The sequence below is a fragment of the Aotus nancymaae genome, unplaced genomic scaffold (genome assembly GCF_030222135.1).
Source record: "Aotus nancymaae isolate 86718 unplaced genomic scaffold, 86718_ANA_hifiasm-v0.15.2.pri h1tg000057l, whole genome shotgun sequence".
NCBI lineage: Eukaryota > Metazoa > Chordata > Mammalia > Primates > Aotidae > Aotus > Aotus nancymaae.
In genome coordinates this window covers 70,243,621-70,265,445 of record NW_026988471.1, presented here as the reverse complement: position 1 = coordinate 70,265,445, position 21,825 = coordinate 70,243,621, and the positions used below count along the sequence as shown (strand labels likewise).

General features: G+C 37.9%; 1 protein-coding gene across 1 annotated transcript in view; it reads right to left on the bottom strand.

Moving 5' to 3' along the window:
- LOC135268151 (pumilio homolog 1-like) overlaps positions 1–21,825 on the bottom strand; it is a 52,785-nt gene that overhangs the window by 24,822 nt on the left and 6,138 nt on the right. The window contains exons 5-8 of the mRNA XM_064363785.1: positions 16,334–16,618; positions 5,095–5,317; positions 3,820–3,949; positions 744–2,572 (exon numbers count right to left, since the gene is read on the bottom strand). Coding sequence (XP_064219855.1) covers positions 2,531–2,572; positions 3,820–3,949; positions 5,095–5,317; positions 16,334–16,618 — 680 coding nt within the window. The 3' untranslated portion in view covers positions 744–2,530. The remainder of the gene's footprint in view (positions 1–743; positions 2,573–3,819; positions 3,950–5,094; positions 5,318–16,333; positions 16,619–21,825) is intronic.

Below are 21,825 nucleotides of genomic sequence, written 5' to 3'. Positions count from 1 at the left end.
GAGGAGGGCAGATCACCTTAGGTCAGGAGTTCAAGACCAGCCTGGCCAACATAGCAAAACCCCATCTCTACTAAAAATACAAAAATTAGCTGGCATGGTGGCATGCTCCTATAATCCCAGCTACTCGGGAGGCTGAGATAGGAGAATTGCTTGAACCCAGGAGGCGGAGGTTGCAGTGAGCAGAGGTCATACCACTGGACTCCAGCTTGCACAACAGAGTGAGACTCTGACTCCAAAAAAAGAAGATTCTATACTCTGTTACTACCAAAGCACACATGGACATACTGTTTTGAATTAGTATTCTACATCATTACAAGAATTGAATTTTTTTTTTTTTAAAGAAAAGGAGGAAGAAAAAAGAGAAAGAGAGAGAGAGAATGGGGAGGTGGAAAAAGGAAGAGAAAGAGAGAGAGAGAATGGGGAGGAGGAAAAAGGAAAAGAAAGAGGGAGAGAGAATGGGAGTATTGCTTTCTTGCCCAGGCTAGAACGCAATTTAGTAATGGTTATTAAAAACCTCTTTTATAATGATAGTTATACCTAATGATGTAATCAGGAAGGAATAAGGGAAGAAGATAACAAACAAACAGCCAACCAATATTTCATTTAAACCTATGAAATGCTATGCGATTACTGAGGAGTGATTTACTTCCAATTATATAGTCACTTTTGGAATAGGTGTGAGGTGGTAATGTATGTTTTGTGTATTTGAAGTGGAGAGTTCTATAAATGTTTATTAAGTTTACTTGTTCCGGGTCTGAGTTCAAGTCCTGGATGTCCTTGTTAATTTTCTATCTCGTTGATCTATAGAATCGTTAGCTCTTCCTGTTACATTGATCCTTTTGCCATTATGTAATATCCTTCTTTGCCTCTTTTGATCTTTGTTGCTTTAAAGTCTATTTTATCAGAGGCGAGAATTGCATCTCCTGCTTTTTGTTTATTAGTTTATTTTTACTCGCTGTTTGGTTGGTAAATCTTCCTCCTTCTCTCTGAGTCTTTGTGTATTGTTGCATGTAAGATGGGTCTGGATGCAGCATACTGATGGGTTTTGGCTTTTTATCCAATTAAAATATATATAAATTTAATACTGGCGTTTGATGCTAGCTGGCTGTTTTGCCCATTCGTTGATGTAAATTTTTCATTATGCTAATGTTCTTTGCTTTTTGATATATTTTTGGAAAGGCTGATATTGGTTGTTCCTTTATATGTATAGTGCTTCTTTCAGAAGCTCTTGTAAAGCAGGCCTGGTGGTGGTGAACTCTCTAAGTACTTGTTTGTTCGCAAAAGATTTAATTTTTCCTTCGCTCATAAAGCTTAGTTTGGCTGGATAGGAAATTCTGGGTTGAAAGTTCTTTTCTTTAAGGATGTTAAATATTGATCCCCACTCTTTTCTGGCTTGTAGGGTTTCTGCTGAGAGATCTGCTGTAAGTCTGATAGATTTCCCTTTATGGGTAACCTGACCTTTCTCTCTGGCTGCCCTTAGTATTTTCTCCTTCATTTCAACCCTACTAAATCTGGCGATTATGTGCCTTGGGGTTGGTCTTCTTGAAGAATATCTTTGTGGTGTTCTCTGTATTACCTGGAGTTGAATATTACCCTGCCTTGCTAGGTTGGGAAAGTTTTCCTGAATGATATCCTGAAGAGTATTTTCCAACTTGGATTCATTCTCTTCATCACATTCAGGTACACCTATCAAACGTAAATTAGGTCTTTTCACATAGTCCCATATTTCCTGGAGACTTTGCTCATTCCTTTTCATCCTTTTTTCTGCATTCTTGTCTTCTCGTTTCATTTCACTGAGCTGGTCCTCGACTTCTGATATCCTTTCTTCTGCTTGATCAATTCAACTGTTTAAACTTGTGCATGCTTTGCGAAGTTCTCGTGTTGTGTTTTTCAGCTCCATCAATTCACTTATATTCTTCTCTATCTTGTCCATTCTCGTTAACATTTCGTCAAACCTTTTTTCAAGGTTCTTAGTTTCTTTGCATTGGGTTAATACAAGTTCTTTTAATTCACAGAAGTTTCTTATCACCCACGTTTTGAAACCTGCTTCTGTTATTGGAACACACGTGTAATCTATTAAGCCTTGTTCCGTTACTGATGAGGAACTGCGATCCCCTGCAGAGGGAGAGGCATTCTGATTTTGAGTATTCTCTACCTTTTTACGCTGGTTTCTTCCCTTCATTATATATTTGTCCGTCTGTCATCTTTATAATTACCGACTTTCTAACTAGGTCTCTGACGTCCCACTTGTTGATTCCCAGCGCCGAAATCTGAGCAATCCACTGTGTCGGCCAAAACAGCGGTGTTAAGATTGATGGTGCTTTTCTGCCCAGGAATCTCCGGACTCTGCACCTAGAGTTGGCGTGCTGAGGCACCAGCAAAACCGCCGCACTGGCCACAAGAGTCGCCCTGGTGACCCGTGGGGCTCCTCCACTGGGAATCTCCTGGTCCGTGAGCAACAAATATTCGTCTGAAAGTGTGGCGTCCTCTCGTTCTTTGTGCTTTCACTGGGAGGTACGTGCCCGAGCTGCTAGTCATCGGCCATCTTGGATCTCTCTCTCTGAATTTTTTTCTATTTACACAAGGGAACAAAATTGGGAGGGGAAAAATTAGTAAAATCAAGAGGTAAGGCTACACGATGTTAAAATTCTACTTAGAATGATTTTCCACCCTTGGCTTTTTATTTTCATTTGAGTCACATAACATGAGATCGGAGGAGACTTTATGAATTTTCGGCCCATCCAACCTCTTCATTCTCCCAAGGGGAACTAAGATCCAGATAAGTGCTCAAGCTTGGTCCAAATCACATGGCTATCATCCATTGCACAATTTGCCACCCCAAGCTGCATCAGCCTCCAGAACTAGAGAGCTCTGTATTTGTATATATGTGACAAAATGGCAGTACCAAGACATTCTAAAATCAAAAATATAAAAGTCATGTTTAGATTGGTTTCTGGAGAATTCAGGGTGAAAAAATGTTAAGTTTTCATGAAAAAACTTGGGAAGGTAAAACATGAGCACATCATTTTTTCATCTTCATACAAATCAAACAGAAAGAGATGTTAAGACATTTACAAATTGGTTTTGTGGTAGGTAATGTGTAGAATTCCAGCATTTTCCTCCTCATCTCGAAGTTTTGTGCCATTCTGCATCTACACCTTAAGATTGCCAATACCAGATAATTAGGACTACGATGGTAAGCAAAAAAAAACCCCTGCCTTTCTGAAATTTTACTAGAGGAAAAAGACATTAACCTAACAATCTCATTAATTCTTTCCAAAGACAGTGATAAAAAGAGTGAACATTATTCAGACTAACAGAGGCAAAATAAGGTATCAACGCCAAATGATTAACCAAGCAGCAAGCCTTTAACAATTATTGTGACCCTAGCTGATAATGAAATATACTGGAGTTGGTGTCCAAAGACAATTCTCTAAGAACCTTAGAAAAATTTGTTTTTGGCAATATGTTATTGTGATCCCGCTAAAACTACTTTACAGGGATTATTTCCTCCATAAGGGACATGCTTTGCGAAACTACTGTAACAATCTGAAATAACGTGCTAGTTTCTAAATGAAGACAGAGTTTTCAAAACACATTTCCAAAACAGATTGGCATTATCTGTTTGGGTATTTAAACCATAGAGAATAGCTAGATTGCTGCTAATGAACTGGAAAAACACTAAAAAGCTCTTTAAAAGGACCACATACCCTTCATTCTGAGAACTGGAATGGGACTGCTATTCTTAAAAAGGCTAATGAAAATCAAAATGCTCTGCAGATTATCTTAAGTCAAAGGATACAAAGAACAAAGCCTTACTTCAAAGAACTTTTGAATGACGTAATTTCCAAACACATCCACCATGAGTTGGTAAGCAGCCTGGAGTATTTCATTGAAGACAAGCTGGCGCTCAGCTGGTGTGGCACGCTCCAATTTCAGTTGAATGAATCTGAAGTATAAAGTAAAAAGGGTAATCACAGCACTGAAAAAAGACCTGGAGGTATGGCAGGGTACCTTGGTTTACATACTGCATCAGTTCTGAAACGTATGTGAGTGCGCATGTGCGCACACACATGCACACAATCAACTGAACTTTATTTAGATGAATCGCTTGAACTTCCTTGAAGAATTTTTAAATAGAGAAGAAGGCCCTAACTCAACTGAGTTTTGAAAATCATATTTAAATGTTGGTACATTTCATTCCAATAGGGTATATGTACTAAATCTTATTTATGTGCAAGGTGGGAGGGAAGATGAAAAGGGGGGTGCAGGAAGAGAGGCAGGGCAGAGGGAGGCATAACACAAGTACCCTACTTAATTTTCTCCTTTAGAAACCAGCCTCACATCAATGAACTCAAAGCTTTACAGTCCTTACTATATTCTTTAACTTATTTTCATATGAAACAGTATTCATTATCTTCTGAAATAGTAACAGTTTGCCTTTTTCTAGTCTAGGTGATTAGTATCAGGAAAATCATGAATGTAGCCTATAGAATGTAGCCTATAGAATCCAAATATGAGAAATTTTGGCCCAGTAGCAAGCTGGCAGAACGTAAGGAGGAGGTTAAATTCTGTAGAAACTGTTTCACTAGACACAGTCAGAGAAAGAAACAGAAACAGAAATGGGAAAGAAGAATGGGTGTTGTCACGATAATTATGCTCTTTCCCCAGGACCAGGTTCGCTTTCTGTGAAGCCCACCGCAGGAGCCCAACAGGAAGGGGTAACCCAAACCAAATTCTGTCTTCTATAATAATTTCTTCAATCATCTCTACACAGACTGTCACTTCTACAGAGTGGAACAACAAAGAAAGGTGGTAGAGCTGTCTTTCTCCTAAGCACCCTAGATTAAACTTGTATTTGAACAGCATCTCTTTGAGAGCAAAATATTCTTCATAATGCTTAAAGCAGCCAAAGCGTATGCATGTCTTTGTGTTCATGTTTCTTAAATCCCTATGAAATAATTGATGCACACTAAGAGGCACACTTTTTAAAAATTACTATATGGCAATTTGTATTAGTAGATACCTATCTGAGGCAAAACAGTTAAGGCATTAAGACTTCAGGTACCTTAAGTGCCAAAGCCAAGTACTCACCTGGACCCATGCTGGTCTTGGGAAAATTCCATTATATGCCCAGCAATCTCCCGCAGTTGTAAATTGGGGTACTGGTTGTTTCGAAAATCTTCCAAAAGCCTGCTCCTGCCAGAAGGCATGACATCAGACATTCCATATCGCAAACGAGAGGAAGAGAAAAGAGTACTGCTCGGGCTGAAGAGGCTGGAGGCGCTGCTTGCACTGCGGTACTTGGCTTCAGCGCCTGGAGCAACAGAAATGTATCTTCCATTGCCGTTTGTGAGTCCTCCTGTTGGTTACAGAACAGGAGAACTTAAGACCATTCTTAAGAAACTTCATTCAAGAGAGGAAAAAGCATTCCCACACATGAAAGCCTGCATCATCTCTGATTTCTTCAATGCTGTTGGCTGTTGTTTTTGTGTGAAGACAATTCTATTAGCGTCATGACTTTCATAGGTCAACTTAACAACCTGGAAGGAAACTTTTGCACAAAGATTGAGAGGGGAATGCTTTTACCATTGACAGTAGACTGCTGGTAAGACTGGAGCAAGAGTTAGCATGGCCCATAGTAAATAAAATGAGGAGCAAAGGTGCCTACCAGGTGAACCTAGCACCTGAGCACCAGCAATAAAAACTCAGACTAGAGTGGTTTTCCATTATGAGATCTGTAGCGATTCCTTTCATTCTTGAATAACCCCCATTTCCATCAGAAAAACACTAAAAAATCAGGCATCCAGATTAGTCTGTTTTAAACAGGGGACCCCATGAAAAAGCTTACTTTGAAGGAATGATTTTTGCCACTAAATAGTAGTGCAAAAATCACTAAGATATTCCAGGCCATGGATGAGACATAATGAGTAGAAAACAGGAGATACCTTAAAAATGAACTTTCGAGTTCATCATTACAAATGAACAGCTCTTAACAATTTCTGTTGTGACATAGCCTGAAATGACTATAGTTTCAACAACCTTCATGTCACTGATACTGTTGTTTTGACTGGTGACAAGAGAATAATAACTGTGAATCCCTAGACAGATAAAATAGACATATGACCAAAAGGTGTATCACAACATATAGCAGGCCAGGTGCAGTGGCTGATGTCTGTGACCCCAACACTTTGGGGGGTCAAGGAAGGAGGATAGCTTGAGCCTAAGAGTTTGAAACCAGCCTGGACAACAGAGAGAGACCCCATCTCTAAAAAAATAAAAATAAAAAATTAGCTGGGTGCGGTGATGCACACCTGTAGTCCTAACTACTTGGGATATTGAAATGGGGGATCACCTGAACCCAGGAGGTCGAGGCTGCAGTAAGCCATGATCGTGCCATTCCACTCCAGCCTGGACAACAGAGCAAGACCTTGTCTCCACCTGCCTCCTGCCCACCACCCCCCCAAAAAAGGTATAGCAGCATAATAAATTATGAATATTTTAGGCCAAGCACAATGGCTCACGCCTATAATCCCAGCACTTTGGGAGGCCGAGGCGGGTTCATCACCTGAGGTTGGGAGTTTGAGACCAGCCTGACCAACATGGAGAAACCCCATCTCCACTAAAAATACAAACTTAGCAAGGCATGATGGCACATGCCTGTAATCCCAGCTACTCGGGAGACTGAGGCAGGAGAATCACTTGAACCCAGGAGGTGGAGATTGCAGTAAGCCGAGATTGCGCCATTACACTCCAGCCTGGGCAATAAGGGTGAAACTCTGCCTCAAAAATAAATAAATTATGAGTATTTTAAAATAACAGTCTTTTTTTAAAAATTTTGATTGCACTAGAAAAAAGATGTCAAGCCTTTTTGGGTTTTTTTTCCCCCTCTCCTTTAAACAAAAAGGCCAAAGTAGGTAAGAAGCATCACATAAACCACAAAAAGTTTAGATGAATAATAATTAAAAATCCATGAGATTTCACAGAATTCCAGGGCCCGGCTTTGAAAGTCTGGGTCTCAATCAAAGTAATGAAACCAAAAGAAAATGGCTCAATGTTAAAATGTGTAAGAGTATTTGTCCTAAGCCCAGTTCTATGCTAGAAGTGTTTCATATGCACTTTCTATGGAATTCTCACTGGCATTTTGGAGAAGGAGTTTGTAACTCCCATTGATATGACAGAAGATTAAGCCCAGAGAGATGAAATGTTCACCCAAAGATATAAAACCCAAAATTGTCATGGCCAGAATTCAGAACAGGGCTCTTGACTCGGGGTGAAATTCATTTTCAGACTCAGTTTCATCAAGTTTTCTTGTTCTACAGAACATTCTTATCAAATTCCACAGTATTTCTGAATTCAAATGAAAAGTGATTTTTTTTTTTAAGGAAAGGAAGAAGATTAATGTGAAAAGAAAACAGCAGTCATAATTCTGTCTTACCCATCTGAGACTGGGAAGAAATGGGCAGAGGTAGTAACAGGGTAGGTTGGCAGGCATGGGCAAAGTGTGGCAATAGCAACAAACGTGCCAAAGAAGAAGGAATGGGGTGAACACACAATGTTTTGAAAATAATTTAAAGGAATTTTAAGAACCTAGTCACTGACCAAAATGGAAGGTAAGTTATAAAGAAGCCAGCTCCTTGGTGACGATGTTTAATGAAGAGACAAACCAACCCTGAACACTGCCCTACCACTATACTTCCAGTTATATAAGCCAATAAATGTACTTATTGTTTAAGCCACTCTTAGTTGGATGTTATGTTATTATGGGCAAAAACATAATGACTAATCCACACAAAGGACTAGACTGAGTAACTGCCTACAAAAATGTTTAATACATTATCATGAAGTTTTGATTTTTGCCTCTTATCTCCTTAGATATCAGACAAGTATAACTACAAAGGCATTCATGCACACAAACATACACACAGCTTTTAGTACTAAGAAATATAGAAATCTCTGAAAAGAAATTTCCCCAGGTACTAAATTATACATGGCAAACTGACAGTTCACGGACATATTTTGTATGAGCCAAGTAGTACTTCTTTCAACATTAAGCCTGTGCTTAAATTTTTGCTCTAAATTGTAGTTCTCTGGTTTTTGGGAAAAAAAAAAAAATGTGTGACAAATAGTAAATATTTGACCATCAGCAAGTATTTGGTGATTGAATCTCATTTAGATGGCGAACATGCACAAATGTGCTTTCCAGTTCACAATAGTCTCAATACCAACATGTGCTTGCACCCAAACCACTACAGCTCCAGGAGTTTGGGTGCAACACTCTGGAAGTGTTTAAACTTGCAACCGCTTTAAAAGAAACATTTCTCATAAGGCTTCAAAGAGACAGTGGTGGATTTCATAGGGGTGTGTCCTATGACAACTTTCCACAGACAGTAAGGGCTTAAATGTTAATAAATGCTTCAGTTATTTTGTGTAATTGTATAAAAGTGATTTCTGCCAGTGGTCATCTAGTATGTCATGCCCTTGCTACATGAAATCTTCTCATTTATTTGCTTTTTGTACTCACAGATCTAATAGATGCCTAATGGGCAAAGCCCTGCCTTCCCTCTTTTAAAGAAAAATTCCTATGGTCCCCAATATCTAGTTCCGTGTTTAATCAGAGGCAACAATGTTCATCAAAATGTTTTAAAAATAAGTTCTCACCAATTCATTCTCCAACACCACACCAAGGTTGCCCTAAATTAAATAAGCCTAAAGACTGATTATCTTTAATGCATGATTAATAAGGAGTCCAAAATATGTCAATTGTCACAGGTTGGTTTTACAGTTGATAGTATCCTTCAGAGAACCAAGTGAGAACCACAAAATAATCATTTCAATTCAGAATAGGGAAATACCTAAACGCATACATGACTACAGGTTACTGACCAGTAACTTAGAAACCTTTCAGTTCAGGCAAGGAGAGAGAAAGGTATTTTGTGTTTGAGCTGTGCTTTTCCTAAAAAGCACATGCAACTCTGAAGATAAAGAATAGAAAGAATACATTTTAAGAAGACAAGAATTCTCTCATGATAATAAAATTAAATGCTTTTTAGTTTAGAACTAAATTTCAGTTATAAATGCTTTCATTCTTTTGCCCTGGACAGATTATGAACTCTTGAGCTCATTTGTACTATTACATATTTCATTTCTGAAGTAATGAACAACCACAACATTTTTCTTCCAGGGCAAATGAAAAGCCTATGTGTTGTCAACCATGCATTTAACAAAAAACTGTACCTGCTACCTCTTGATGTTTAAGAGTTTTTAAATAACACAGTCTGGGGATTGTGCAGAAAAGTATAAGCATGGAGAAGCATTCTAAGAAATGAGGGGTGAGAAAGCAGGGAGTAGGATAAAGAGATCTATGGCTAGACAGGGCACAAAACCATTACAATCAATCTTTGGGGGCACTCATATCCGCCTCCCTTACTTTTTTTCTCTTTGACATGGGAAGTAGAATTTACTAGAGTTGGATGTTTCAGTTATAGGTGAGAGTTTAAGGTTTTCTATGTAACCTACATATAAGCTCTGTTGTTAAGAAAATTCATATTAACTATGATTAACAATTATGAAAATAATACTGTTAAACTGAGTAACAGTAACACATAATTAAGTCAAACAAAATAAATACCTGAAACATCTGCCTTATTCAGGGTCACAAGGTATTTTATATGTAAACAATCATTCACGGGTATATACGCATGTATGGGGAAGATGGGAGAGGAAGATTGAGAAAGATTTCACTTATTGAAATAGTACATTTTATGCTAACAATACATTTTATGCTAACAAATTTGGCAGCTTGGATATCCATTATCAAAACTGACTCAAGAAGAAATAAAAAATCTGAACCTGTAAGACCTGTAAGATATAAAGAAATGGAATAAGTAAAAATCTTATTACAAATAAATGCCCAGGTTAAGACTGGCTTCCCTGGCCAAGTTTATCAAATGTTTAAAGAAATAATGCTAATACTCCACAAACTCTTCCAGAAAGCAGAGGGGTATGGTATACTTCAAAGCTCATGCTATGAGGTCAGTATCACCCTGATACCAAGCCATAAAAAATACCTCACAAGAAAGAAAAACACACATCCTTCATTAAAACAGATTCAAAACTCCTCAACAAAAATACAAACACACCAAATTCAACATGACCAAAGTAAGATGTATAAGTGGAATGCAGGGTTTGATTAATATCTGAATATCAATTAATGTAACATACCACATTCACAGAATACAGGATGAAAGCCACATGATCATCAGTTAATGCAGAGAAAACACTTGACAAGAACTAAAACCCATTCGCAACAAAAACTCTCAACAAACTTAGGCTAGAAAGAAACTTTCTCAATCTAATAAGAGACATCTACTAAAAACCAACTGTGATTATACTTAATGGTAAAAGACAAATGCTTTACCCCCGCAAGATCAGGAACAAAGGAAGGGTGTGTGCTCTTATTTCGTCCATTTAACAGAGTCCAGGTTGAGTATCCTTTATCCAAAATACTTGGGGCCAGAAGTGTTTCAGATTTCAAAGTCTTTGAGACTTTGGAGTATTTGTATTATATTTACCAGCTGAGCATCCTAATCTGAAAATCCAAAATCCTAAATGCTCCAACGTGCATTTCCTTTGAGTTCTGTTGACGCTCAAAAAAGTTTTGGGTTTTGCAGCATTTCAGATTTTGGATTTGGGATTCCCAACCTGTACTGGAGGTTCCACACAGTGCAATCAGACAAGAAAAAGAAATAAAAGTTATCTGGATTGGAAAATGACTTTGATTCTCAGATAAGATGATCTTATATGTAGAAAATTTTACAGAATCCACCCAAAAACCATTAGAACTACTAATAAACTACGGCGAGGCCACAGGATACAAGATCAATATACAAAAATCTATTGTATTTCTGTGAGCAAGCAACAGTCAATAGAAAGATAAATCAGAACAAAATTCTATCTGTAATAGCATCAAAAATATATGCAATTAGAAATAAATTTAACAGAAGTAGTACAAGACCTGCACACCAAAAATTACAAAGGAAAATGGTGATAGAACAACTAGAAATGCATGTGCAAAAAGGTGAAGCCTGACCTGACATTAAAATTTAAGTGGATCACAGACTTATATTTAAGAGATAAAACAATAAAATGTTTAGAGCAAAACATATGAGCAAATCTTCCAAGAGTTTGAGTTAGGCAAAGATTTCTTCGATACTATTCAAAAACCAAGATAAACTGGACCTCATCAAAATAAAAAAACTACTGTACTTTAAAAGATACCATTTTAAAAATGGAAAAAAAGGGACCAGCCTGGACAACATGGTGAAACCCTGTCTCTACTAAAAATACAAAAATTAGCTGGGCATAGTGGCAGGTGCCTGTAATCCCAGCTACTCTGGAGGCTGAGGCAGGAGAATTGCTTGAACCAGGAGGCAGAGGTTGCAGTGAGCCATGATCACACCACTGCACTCCAGCCTGGGCCACAGACTGAAACTCTGTCTCAAAAATATAAAATAAAATAAAAAACAAAATTGAAAAAAGGGGGAAAGGAACAGTAGCTCACACCTGTAATCCTAGTGCTTTGAGAGGCCAAGGCAAGAGGATCACTGGAGGCCAGGAGTTCAAGACCAGCCTGAGCAACATAGCAAGACTTAGTTTCTACAAAAAAAAAAAAAAAAAAAAAAAAAACTTATTTTAATTAGCTGGGTGTGGTGGAGTGTGCCTACAGTACCAGCTACTTGGGAAGCTGAGGTAGAAATATCCTTTGAGCCCAAGAGTTTGAGATTACAATGAGCTATGATAGTACCATTGCACTCCAGTCTGGGCAATAGAGCAAGACCCTGTCTCAAACATTAAAAAGGAGGGATGAGGTGGGGTAGGGGGAGGGAACAGAACTCGAAAAGGTTTGTTTTTAGTCTGAAATTTAAACAATCAATAATTAAAAACTATGCCACTCAATAAGTGATTTTTAAATAAAAAAAAATAGGAAAAATTACTAAACAGATCACTGATTTTGTTAGAAGATACTAACACATACCTGCCTACTGGGACAAAGTGTAAAAATGACAAGATATGGAAAAGATCCACAAGAGATACAGGCTGGTATATGCATTCAAACACTAGCTATGTGGTTGGAATCATTAGCAACATCCATTAAACCAGGCTGAGTTTAAAGGGGTGAAGAGTTATTTTGAGTATTCAACACAATGAATATAAAATGCTTAGTATGGCTGCTCATCACTGCTGATGGCTGGTGGCAGCAGTGAAGTAGTATTAATAACAGAAGCTATATTAGGTGTAGGCCAGTACATATTTGGTAAAGAAATGTTAAGTCTCTTAAACCAAAATGTCTTTAAGGCCTCTGTATGGAGATTGTTAGAAACCAAGTAGCACACCTCTATTTTCTCAAGGAAACAGACTGAGCTGAGGCAAAGCTGACTAACTGAAACAAACGTTCATCAGGAATGGCAAGTACGATACATGCATTATACATGACAGAAGTCCAATGCAAACGTATACAAAGAAACTGCTTAAACAAGGTGAATGTTTCCAAAGTGAAGTTATGTTAAACAGTCTAGGCAGGCAACAGAAGTCATTAAAACAAGAAATAACTCACACTAATAGTTATTTCCTTCTTCACAGGGAAAACATGAATTAAGAGTTAGTATTACATTAAATTGCTGATACTTTAGAAAGAAGAAAGGTATCATGCATGAAAGTAATATTTCTGGCTCTATTTCCACATACCAAGGAACCACAGTTTTTAAATTTTATTTTATTTTGAGACAGGGTCTTACTCTGTTGCCCAGGCTGGAGTGCAGTAGCATGATCTCAGCTCACTGCAGCCTGTCTCCCAGGTTCAAGCGATTCTCCCACCTCAGCCTCCCAAGTAGCTGGGACTACAGGCACGCACCACCATGCTTGGCTAACTTTTATGTTTTTTGATTGAGATAGGGTTTCACTATGTTGGCCAGGCTGGTCTTGGAACTCCTGACCTCAAGTGATCTGCCCACCTCGGCCTCCCAAAGTGCTGGGATTACAGATGTGAGCCACAATGCTTGGCCTACCTATTTTTAAAAATGAAGTTTTATTAGAAGATAGCTATATATCTACTCATTTATATTTTGTCTATAGTTGCTTTCACACTTCAACAGCAGAGTTGAATACTCACTACAGATACCATCTGGCCCACAAAACCTAAAACATTTACTATCTGGCTCTTTATGAAAAAAAAATGCAGCCAGTTCAGTTTATTTAGTAAGCAGTATGGGATGACATAGTTCACATGTTTTTAAACCAAGAAATTAAAAGATATATATTCCTGGATTTGATAAAGGACTGGTTCAAGATATCCTGAGTATATCATGTGACAGGATATACAACGAAACTGCAAGCTTTGGAGTCAAAAAGGCTTGATTTTAAATCTGTTCAAATCTGAGATAACCTAGGCTAAGCAAGATATTTAAGTCCTGAGACATGGCATAATACCTATACCTTCTAGTGTTGTATGTACAGGACCCAAAACCATTAACACCAGCAGGGAACTGCCAGGTCAGTGAACATTAGTTCCTTCCTTCTAGCCACATATCAAACTGGGAGTTTGACATCCCTCTCCAGATTTTACATTAACCCCTAGTCTTTGAAGCCAGGCATTCTGTCACTAGGAAACACAGTTGTACAATGTACCCCATTCTCTTGTCAACCCATCATGGGTCTACTAATCAAGAATGTCACAGTAACTTTTCTAAAGTGATGTTCATATATATTCTGAGAAAATGAGTTTTACAACTAAAGTTCTTATTGTATAAAACTTCGGGATACATACACAAATACCAATATGTATATATAAATATAGTTTTGACTTGAAACTCACCTCTTTCAAACTCAAAGCTATCATTCTTAGTTCTAGAATAATAAGTCTATTACGCTACCCACTTAAGACGTCTCTTAAATCCTATAAATCACTTACTAGTCTGTCTATCCAAATGAAAGCACCTGTTTGTTTTCAGTCTGTTCTCACTTCTGAGTCCATGAAGCCACTTTTAATCTTGCTAGTTAAAAAGAAAATCTTCTTGGTAAAGTGGCCACACATGCTGATTTGCCCAGGACAGTCCTGATTTAGGCTATCATCACCAAGTAATTATTCATAGCACCCCATCCACTCACAAAAGTGTCCTGGTTTGCATGATACATTATGTGGTGACTCTACATCTAGGACTCAACTTTCCCCATCTAGCAAATAAATCGGTACTTCAAGCTTACTAAATAACTGCAGGAGAGGAGTATGCACCATGTGTGAGATAAGAAAACATCTCCCATGTCCTGAAAGATTTAGAGATTTGCCACACACACAAAAAAGGTAATATAATTTTCTTTTCATTCTTACACCCTGCTGCTTAGGATCCTCTTTTTCCCTCCCCATTTTCTAGAATCTAGATGGTAATATTTTAAAATCCCATGCATAAAACAACTTAAATATTTAACAGGGAAATATATATCTCCTCATTAACATACTATATAGTTTGAGAGTTTATATTTACAAATATTTTAATATATGGCAAAATTTTAAAAATAAAATGCTTTATGTGAAAAAGCAAGATATTATATGTACATACAGCAGAGGAAAAAATTTGAAAAGAAGTGAGGCAAAATATTAATTGTGGTGGTATTTCAGGTGGTGATACTAGGTGATTAAATTCTGTCTCTGTGCTTCCTAGCTTCACTGAGATGAATCTATGTTTATACTGTTTACACTGAAATACTCTCACAGGTAGCCAAATAATAAAATGTTCATACTAAAGCTAACTGAATATACAGAGAAATGTACCCAAACTATAATAAAGCCAAAACTGCTATATTATCTATAGGTACAGCCTGAATAACATAAGGTATTTACAGAAGGCACAGAACACCCAGGACACTTCTAGTATAAAGGGACTGTCCTTTGCTTATGCAAAGTTCCTGTAATGTTATTGGTGGCAAGAGATTTCTAGAGTTCAAGGTGGTGTTAGAGTAATGGTTCTTAGCCAGGTTTAAGCTTGAAGAGGATCCATGTGAAGAGAGGGAAGGAGGTGGTGTCTGTGAATGTCCTGGTCCCTAACTAGGGAGAGGCATGCCCACAGGTCCAGGAGAGGAGGAAAAGCTAAGGCCGTTATAAAAACTGTGTCCAATGGGGGTCAAGCTGCTCGATGTCCTCTTATAAAGGTCACTGCTGCCAGTCAGGGAGTCACGGCGGGAGCCACTGCCAGTGTTGGAGTTTGCAACTAAAATGGAATTAAAACAATGCAGATAAGAACAGGCCTGTTCTTCGAAGAACAAGCCCAGTGACCTGTTCCTAACACTTTGATCCAGACTCCTTACCACCGCAAATTTGTCAGCAGAGACAGCCTAACTGTTAATGTAGCGGTTCTGGGGCAGATAAAGTAATAAAGAGGACATGGCTCAGGTTAACATGACCATCACACGTATGCCAAATTTACCTTCCTATGGTGTCATATATTATAGGATAAGGGAGGTTTAAAAAGCTCTGACGGCCACATGAGCTATGGAAAAGGTGAAAGGAAATGGACTAGAAGAATGCCTTTCATCAACTGAAAAGGTTCAAGTAGAAAAATGGGATACAGAAAAAAGATCTGTCAATGGGGTACTGCCCCACTACACAAGACTTATATATGAAAGCCTGTTTTCTCAGCAGGTTCAATTGAGAGTTAATGCTACCCTCAATTCCAATTAAGATACTCTCTTTCATACATGACCTTCTAGTTAGAGATCATTTTTTTTTGTTTTTTGTTTTCTACAATCTCTGCAATATCCCATTATTCACCATACTACACTCCTGCTTTATTCATCAAAACATTAAAACCAGCTTGGTCTAATATCCTTCCTCATAATTTTCTACATGTCTACCTTAAATTCTACTCAAAAGGCAGAGAAAAGTTGTAACTCTTTAAGGTCTGCAGGCCAAGCACTCGGCTCAATCTCAATTGTGGAGTATTCAGCTCTGCTATCTTTAGTAAGTCCTCCTCCCTCAGTTTTTGATATCCATTTCTATAGTTCTCTCCATATTTTTCCCAATTACAGCAAAATCTTCCCTAGATTTCAAATCCCTGAAAGAAACTGATTAAGTAAGTAGCCACATGAGCGTGGATTGAAATAGGTCCCATCTGGATAACTTGATTTCAATAGTCTATCATCTCACAGATTATGTGGGATGGCCGGATTCCCACAGGGCTTGGTCCAGATCTGCCTGTGGTTCCATGCACTGCCAGTATTCCAGAAGAATTGTAAAAATAATTAAAATTCAGTCTTAAGAGCATATCAGTCTAATTTCTACCTGCTGTTCCAAACCCTCTAAGGGCAGATCCCAGGGTGGCGCCGAGAGAACTGCTACTTCCGAATCCCAAGGATGTGTTGGCAGGCTGGGCAGAGCCCTGGGAGAAGAGGGAGCTGCTATGTGAATTGCTATTCAGAGAGTTGTTGCCGTAGAAAGAACTGGATGCCAGGTTGTTACTGGGCTGCTGCTGGGGCTGGGGCTGGGGCTGAGTTTGCTGTGTTCCTAAGGGGCGAAATGGTCCATTTGTTGTTCCAGCAAGAGCACCAGCTGCTCCATTTGCCCAAACTACATTTTTATCTTTTTTCAAAAAACCTTTTAATGCTCCCTAGCTTTTTAAAACACACACAAACTATACAAATCTGTCTTTGATCCCTTCATATGAAGCTTCTATTTTCTGTTCCTACTTTCAATTTGAAGTCAAAATACCACTAGAACAAGTTCACAATGCTGGTAACTTTAAAAAGTCTATAGATTAAAGGGGGTATAAACATAAAATGTACCCATTAAATACAACTACTTCCTAAAATCTTAAATTCCATAAATACCTATGTTGAGGGTTTCTTCTAGAACCACATAATGCATATATACACATCCTTCAAAATCCTATTTTAGCACATTGCTGTGTTCTAAATGTTGCTGTTATTGTTCCTAATTTAAATATATATATACGTATATATGTATGTGTGTGCATATATATGTATATGTATGCATGTATGTGTATATATATATGTATGGGCTTAAAGTAAAAAACTATTACTCCTAGCCGGGCATAGTGGCTCACGCCTGTAATCTCAACACTTTTGGAGGCCAAGGCGGGCAGATCACAAGGTCACGAGTTCAAGACCAGCCTGACCAACATGGTGAAACATGTGCCAACAGTGCAGTGGCATGATCTCGGCTCACTGCAACCTCTGCCTCTCGAGTTTAAGCAATTCTCCTGCCTCAGCCTCCCAGGTAACTGGGATTACAGGCACATGCCATCACACTCAGCTAATTTTTGTATTTTTTAGTAGAGATGGGGTTTCCCCATGTTGGCCAGGCTGATCTTAAACACCTGACCTCAGGTGATTCACCCACCTTGGCCTCCCAAAGTGCTGGGATGACAGGCATGAGCCACCGTGCCTGGCTTCATTTTTAAGACGAGGTCCTTTCTCCATTGTGGGGGCTTTTCCAAGTGTCTAGTGGGATTAGTGTGAAGCTGATATTGCACTGCCTGCATTCAAATTCAGCTTCCCCTGTACTGCCTCTGTGCCCCTTTGCTTCTCAGTGCCTCAGCGTCCTCATCTATAAACAAGGAAACCGTTAGCATTCCTTGTAGAGCCACCCACCCTGCACATCCTGAGAGTGTGTGTGTGTGTGTATAGCACTCACAACACTGCTGTACATGCCATGAGCACTTGAACGCCAACAAATATTATCTCGCTAATTCAGAGCTTCATTTTATTTTAAATCTGGAATCCAAATTAGTCTTATTCTAGATACTTAATGAAAATCATGTTTTTCTTTTTTCCCCTTTTATTTTGGGGAGCCAAGAAACTTCCTTATTTCATCTTACAAAATGTTGGGTTTTAGAAATATCCCAAAGAGAACAAAGAGAAGTGAGGCAGCCCTTGTCCTTAAGTCATTACCCAGCCCTCAACACATTTAGCACGTTTTCTGGTACCTTGAAAGGAATCTTATCACTTTCCATCGCCGTATTGTTCACATTCCTTCCCACCTGTAATGTTCTCAGCCTCTGCTAATTCCTCCTTTCATCCAGGTGCCATGTCCCTTGCTCTGTAAACTTTATCCCAAGTATTTAAAAACATCCATAGATTTTTGCCCTCAATGCCTGCAGCATTCATTTATGTCATTCAAACCATGCTGCCCATTGCATATGGTAAGAGGGTTGCTTTTTTGCCATTCAAGTCTAAAGCCAACTGGATTGGAAAGTACCGGAAAGAAAGACATAGGCCAGGTGCGGTGGCTCATGCCTGTAATCCCAACACTTTGGGAGGCCAAGGTGAGCAGATCACCTGAGGTCAGGAATTCAAGACCAGCCTGGCCAACATGGTGAAACCCCGTCTCTACTAAAAATACAAAAATTAGCTGGGTGTGGTGGTGCGTGCCTGTAATCCCAGCTACTCGGGAGGTTGAGGCACAAGAATCGCTTGAACCCAAGAGATGGAGGTTGCCATGAGCCGGATTGCACCACTGCACTCCAGTCTAGGCAACAGAGTGAGATTCCATCTCAAAACAAACAAACAAGCAAAAAATCCCAACAACAACAAAAAAGACATTATCTTTAACTTGGTTGCACCCTCAGCAATGAATAGCATGGTCCTAAGCTTCAGTTTCCTTCTCTGAAAATAGGAGTAATAATAAAATTAATAATAACATTTGCCTATAGGGCTGTTGTGTTAAATGAGCTAAAACATAGTTCCTGAATATAACGATCATTTAATACATTTTAACTTTTTTTTTTTTTAGTTGGGGTCTTGTTTTCTTGCCCAGGCTGATTTCTAACTCTGGGCTCAAGCAATCTTCTCCCTTCAGCCTCCCAAACTAGCCATTATTCTTAATAGGCTAAATCATTCTGGTTGGTTATTTACAATTTTTATAATTGGTGGTAATCATTAGAGTGTTTTATGTTTGCATAGAATTTTGCATTACTAAAACTTTTGTCATTAGTTTTAGTGTAAAACATTTAGTAAACCATTTAAATGTAAAGAAAATATAAAATTACTACTAATCTTATCCTTCAGAAATGATAATTTTATATATTTTGGTGTATTTTTTCAGTTCATATATTATGAATATTGCTTTGTATTTAGAGCTTTAAAAATTGAAAGTTCTATGTAAACTTTATTTTTGATGGTTGCCTATATTCCATACTATGGCTATATTATATTTTATTTAACCATACTCCACTTTTGAGCGATTGCACTGTTTATTAGTTATTACATATTATTACATATATATATATATACACACACCCACACACACAATGTTTTTATGTAACCCATTGTGCCTTCATCTTAACCATTTCATCTTCTTATAAAGGATACAACTTGAAGTAGAATATTCAAATCATGTCATTTTCTATTTTGTGTTCATATGAAACCATGGGCTGATATTTTGAAATTAGTTTAGATTTAGCTGAACAGAACTAAGCCCAGGCAAAAAGCACTATGATGGCTTTTACTTAATATGAAAATAGGTGGTCCCCACAGCCACTTCAGATACCATCTAGACATGCTTACTCTTTAAAGACCAGAATAACAGCACTTTGGCAGGCGGAGGCAGGCAGATCACCTGGAGTCAGGAGTTCGTGATCAGCCTGGCCAACATGGCGAAACACTGTCTCTGCTAAAACTATGAAAATTAGCAGGCGTGGTGGTACATGCCTGTAGTTCCAGCTACTTGGGAGGCTGAGGCAGGAGAATCACTTGAACCTGGGAGGCAGAGGTTGCAGTGAGCTGAGATTGCACCACTGCACTCCAGTCTGGGCGACAGAGCAAAACTCTGTCTCAAAAAAAAAAAAAAAAAAGTAATAATAATAATAATAAAAGAGCAGAATGAAATTCTTGCACTTTCCTCTTGATATCTAATTGTATGCTCCCCCTTAATAAAATACATCAAGTATGTTTTACGAATTGTTGGCTTCAGATGGTTTTAGTTCAGCTTAATTTTTCAGTATTGCTCTTTAACTGCAACAAAAGTCCTGTGTTAAGATGGATTTTTATTCTTCTTTTCCCTATCTAAAATGTATCCATTAAATTCAAATAAAGTCCCAAATTGTAACACATTAAATTACTCAGCATTTATGTTGGTTCTTCTCTATTTTTCATCCATATTTTAGTGTATTAGAGACTAAGTGAGGAGGTGCTGACATATCAATGGTAATAAAAAAAATCAGTAAACCAGATTTTGTAAGGCATGGCGGGTATGCAGATCAAGGCACAAGATGGTTGAGTTTTTCATGATTCAAACGGGACCAGTACTAGTGTAGAAATCAATTACCAGATCGTACTTCAAACTGATGTTATATCGCTGTATTCTAATAAAATATCTTATCTAAATCTTTATGCCCTTTGACTCTTCATCTATCCAACTATTATGAATATTTTAATATATTGACTAACCAAAATGGGTCATAATGATGTATAGAGATAACTGATTTTCAAGGAGTTAGATTTTGAATCAGCAGTAAAAGACATTGACCATAAATTGGACAGAAAGCAGATTACCAAATAACTTGATTGATATATATGTTTCTGCTAATTATAATTTACAGTTTCCCAAATAACTTAATGTTTTTGGATTCACCTTAAAATATCTCGTACTATGAAGTGAATGGTTAGTCTTTCAATCGAAGATACCTAAGACTCAATAAATAATTAAAATGAACAACAAATTGCAAGAATAGTTATCTTTGAGTAATAAGAGTATATATAATTTTCCATTTTCTTCTTGTTTCTGGCCTGTATTTTCTATAGTAAACACAGATTATTTGTAGAGTAAAAAAAAAAGAAAATGTAAACACTCGATATAATTTTACCTCATTCTTTGGTGGGAAGAGAATGAATTAAAATCAGTCTCTGGGCCATGTATTGTAAACATGAAATATTTTAGAGATCAGTGGAAAGTGTGTAGGTCCCTGTGCTTCAAGTCATGGGAATGCAGTGAGAGGCATGGCTTGGCCTGACCTTGGGGATTTGAAATCAATGGAGAACTCTGGAAGCACTAAATAGAACAATGAAACTTAAAAGTACGAAATGTTCTAAAAGACAAGATGGTGGGTGAGCAGTCAGGGAACGCTATGTTGGAAAATATGCAACTTTTCATGGAAGTTATATATTAAAATATTTTTTAATATAAGAAAAAGCCTCCAAAATGTAATCATTTGAGTGGATTAATCAGCTACTCAATTAAATATAAAAACTTTGGTCGGATGGATCTCAACATATAATAAACCTTATTCCAGCCCATCCTGGACACCCCGAAACCCTGATTTGATCATTACACATTCTGTGTAGGTACTGAACACTCACAAGTACCCCATAAATATGTAAAATATCACGTATCAATAAAATTGTAAAAGCCTAGCAATAAAATAAAATTCAAATAATATTCTTCAAGAAACAAATAAAACGATGAAAATAAACTTACATACAGCAAATGTGAGCTACGATAGCATTAACCTGTAATGCAGGTGTTTATTAACACTCTTCGGACTCCAGAATAATTTAGAAACAAAAACCGGACTGACAACTTTTTCTTTTCTTTTTAGATTAGACTTGATAAAGTGTCTTGCATGGAGTCTGGCTAGAGGATATTTATATAGATGATGTCTATTATCACATATATGGCATCCTATCAGTATTGAGATTATTACACAATTGGCCAGGGCATTACTCAGGACTGTGCATCCTGGAGTTTGCCCTGCTCTGGAAATTGTAAAATATTCATGCATTTCCTTTTTAAAGCACACAACAGCTCTCTGGACTTTC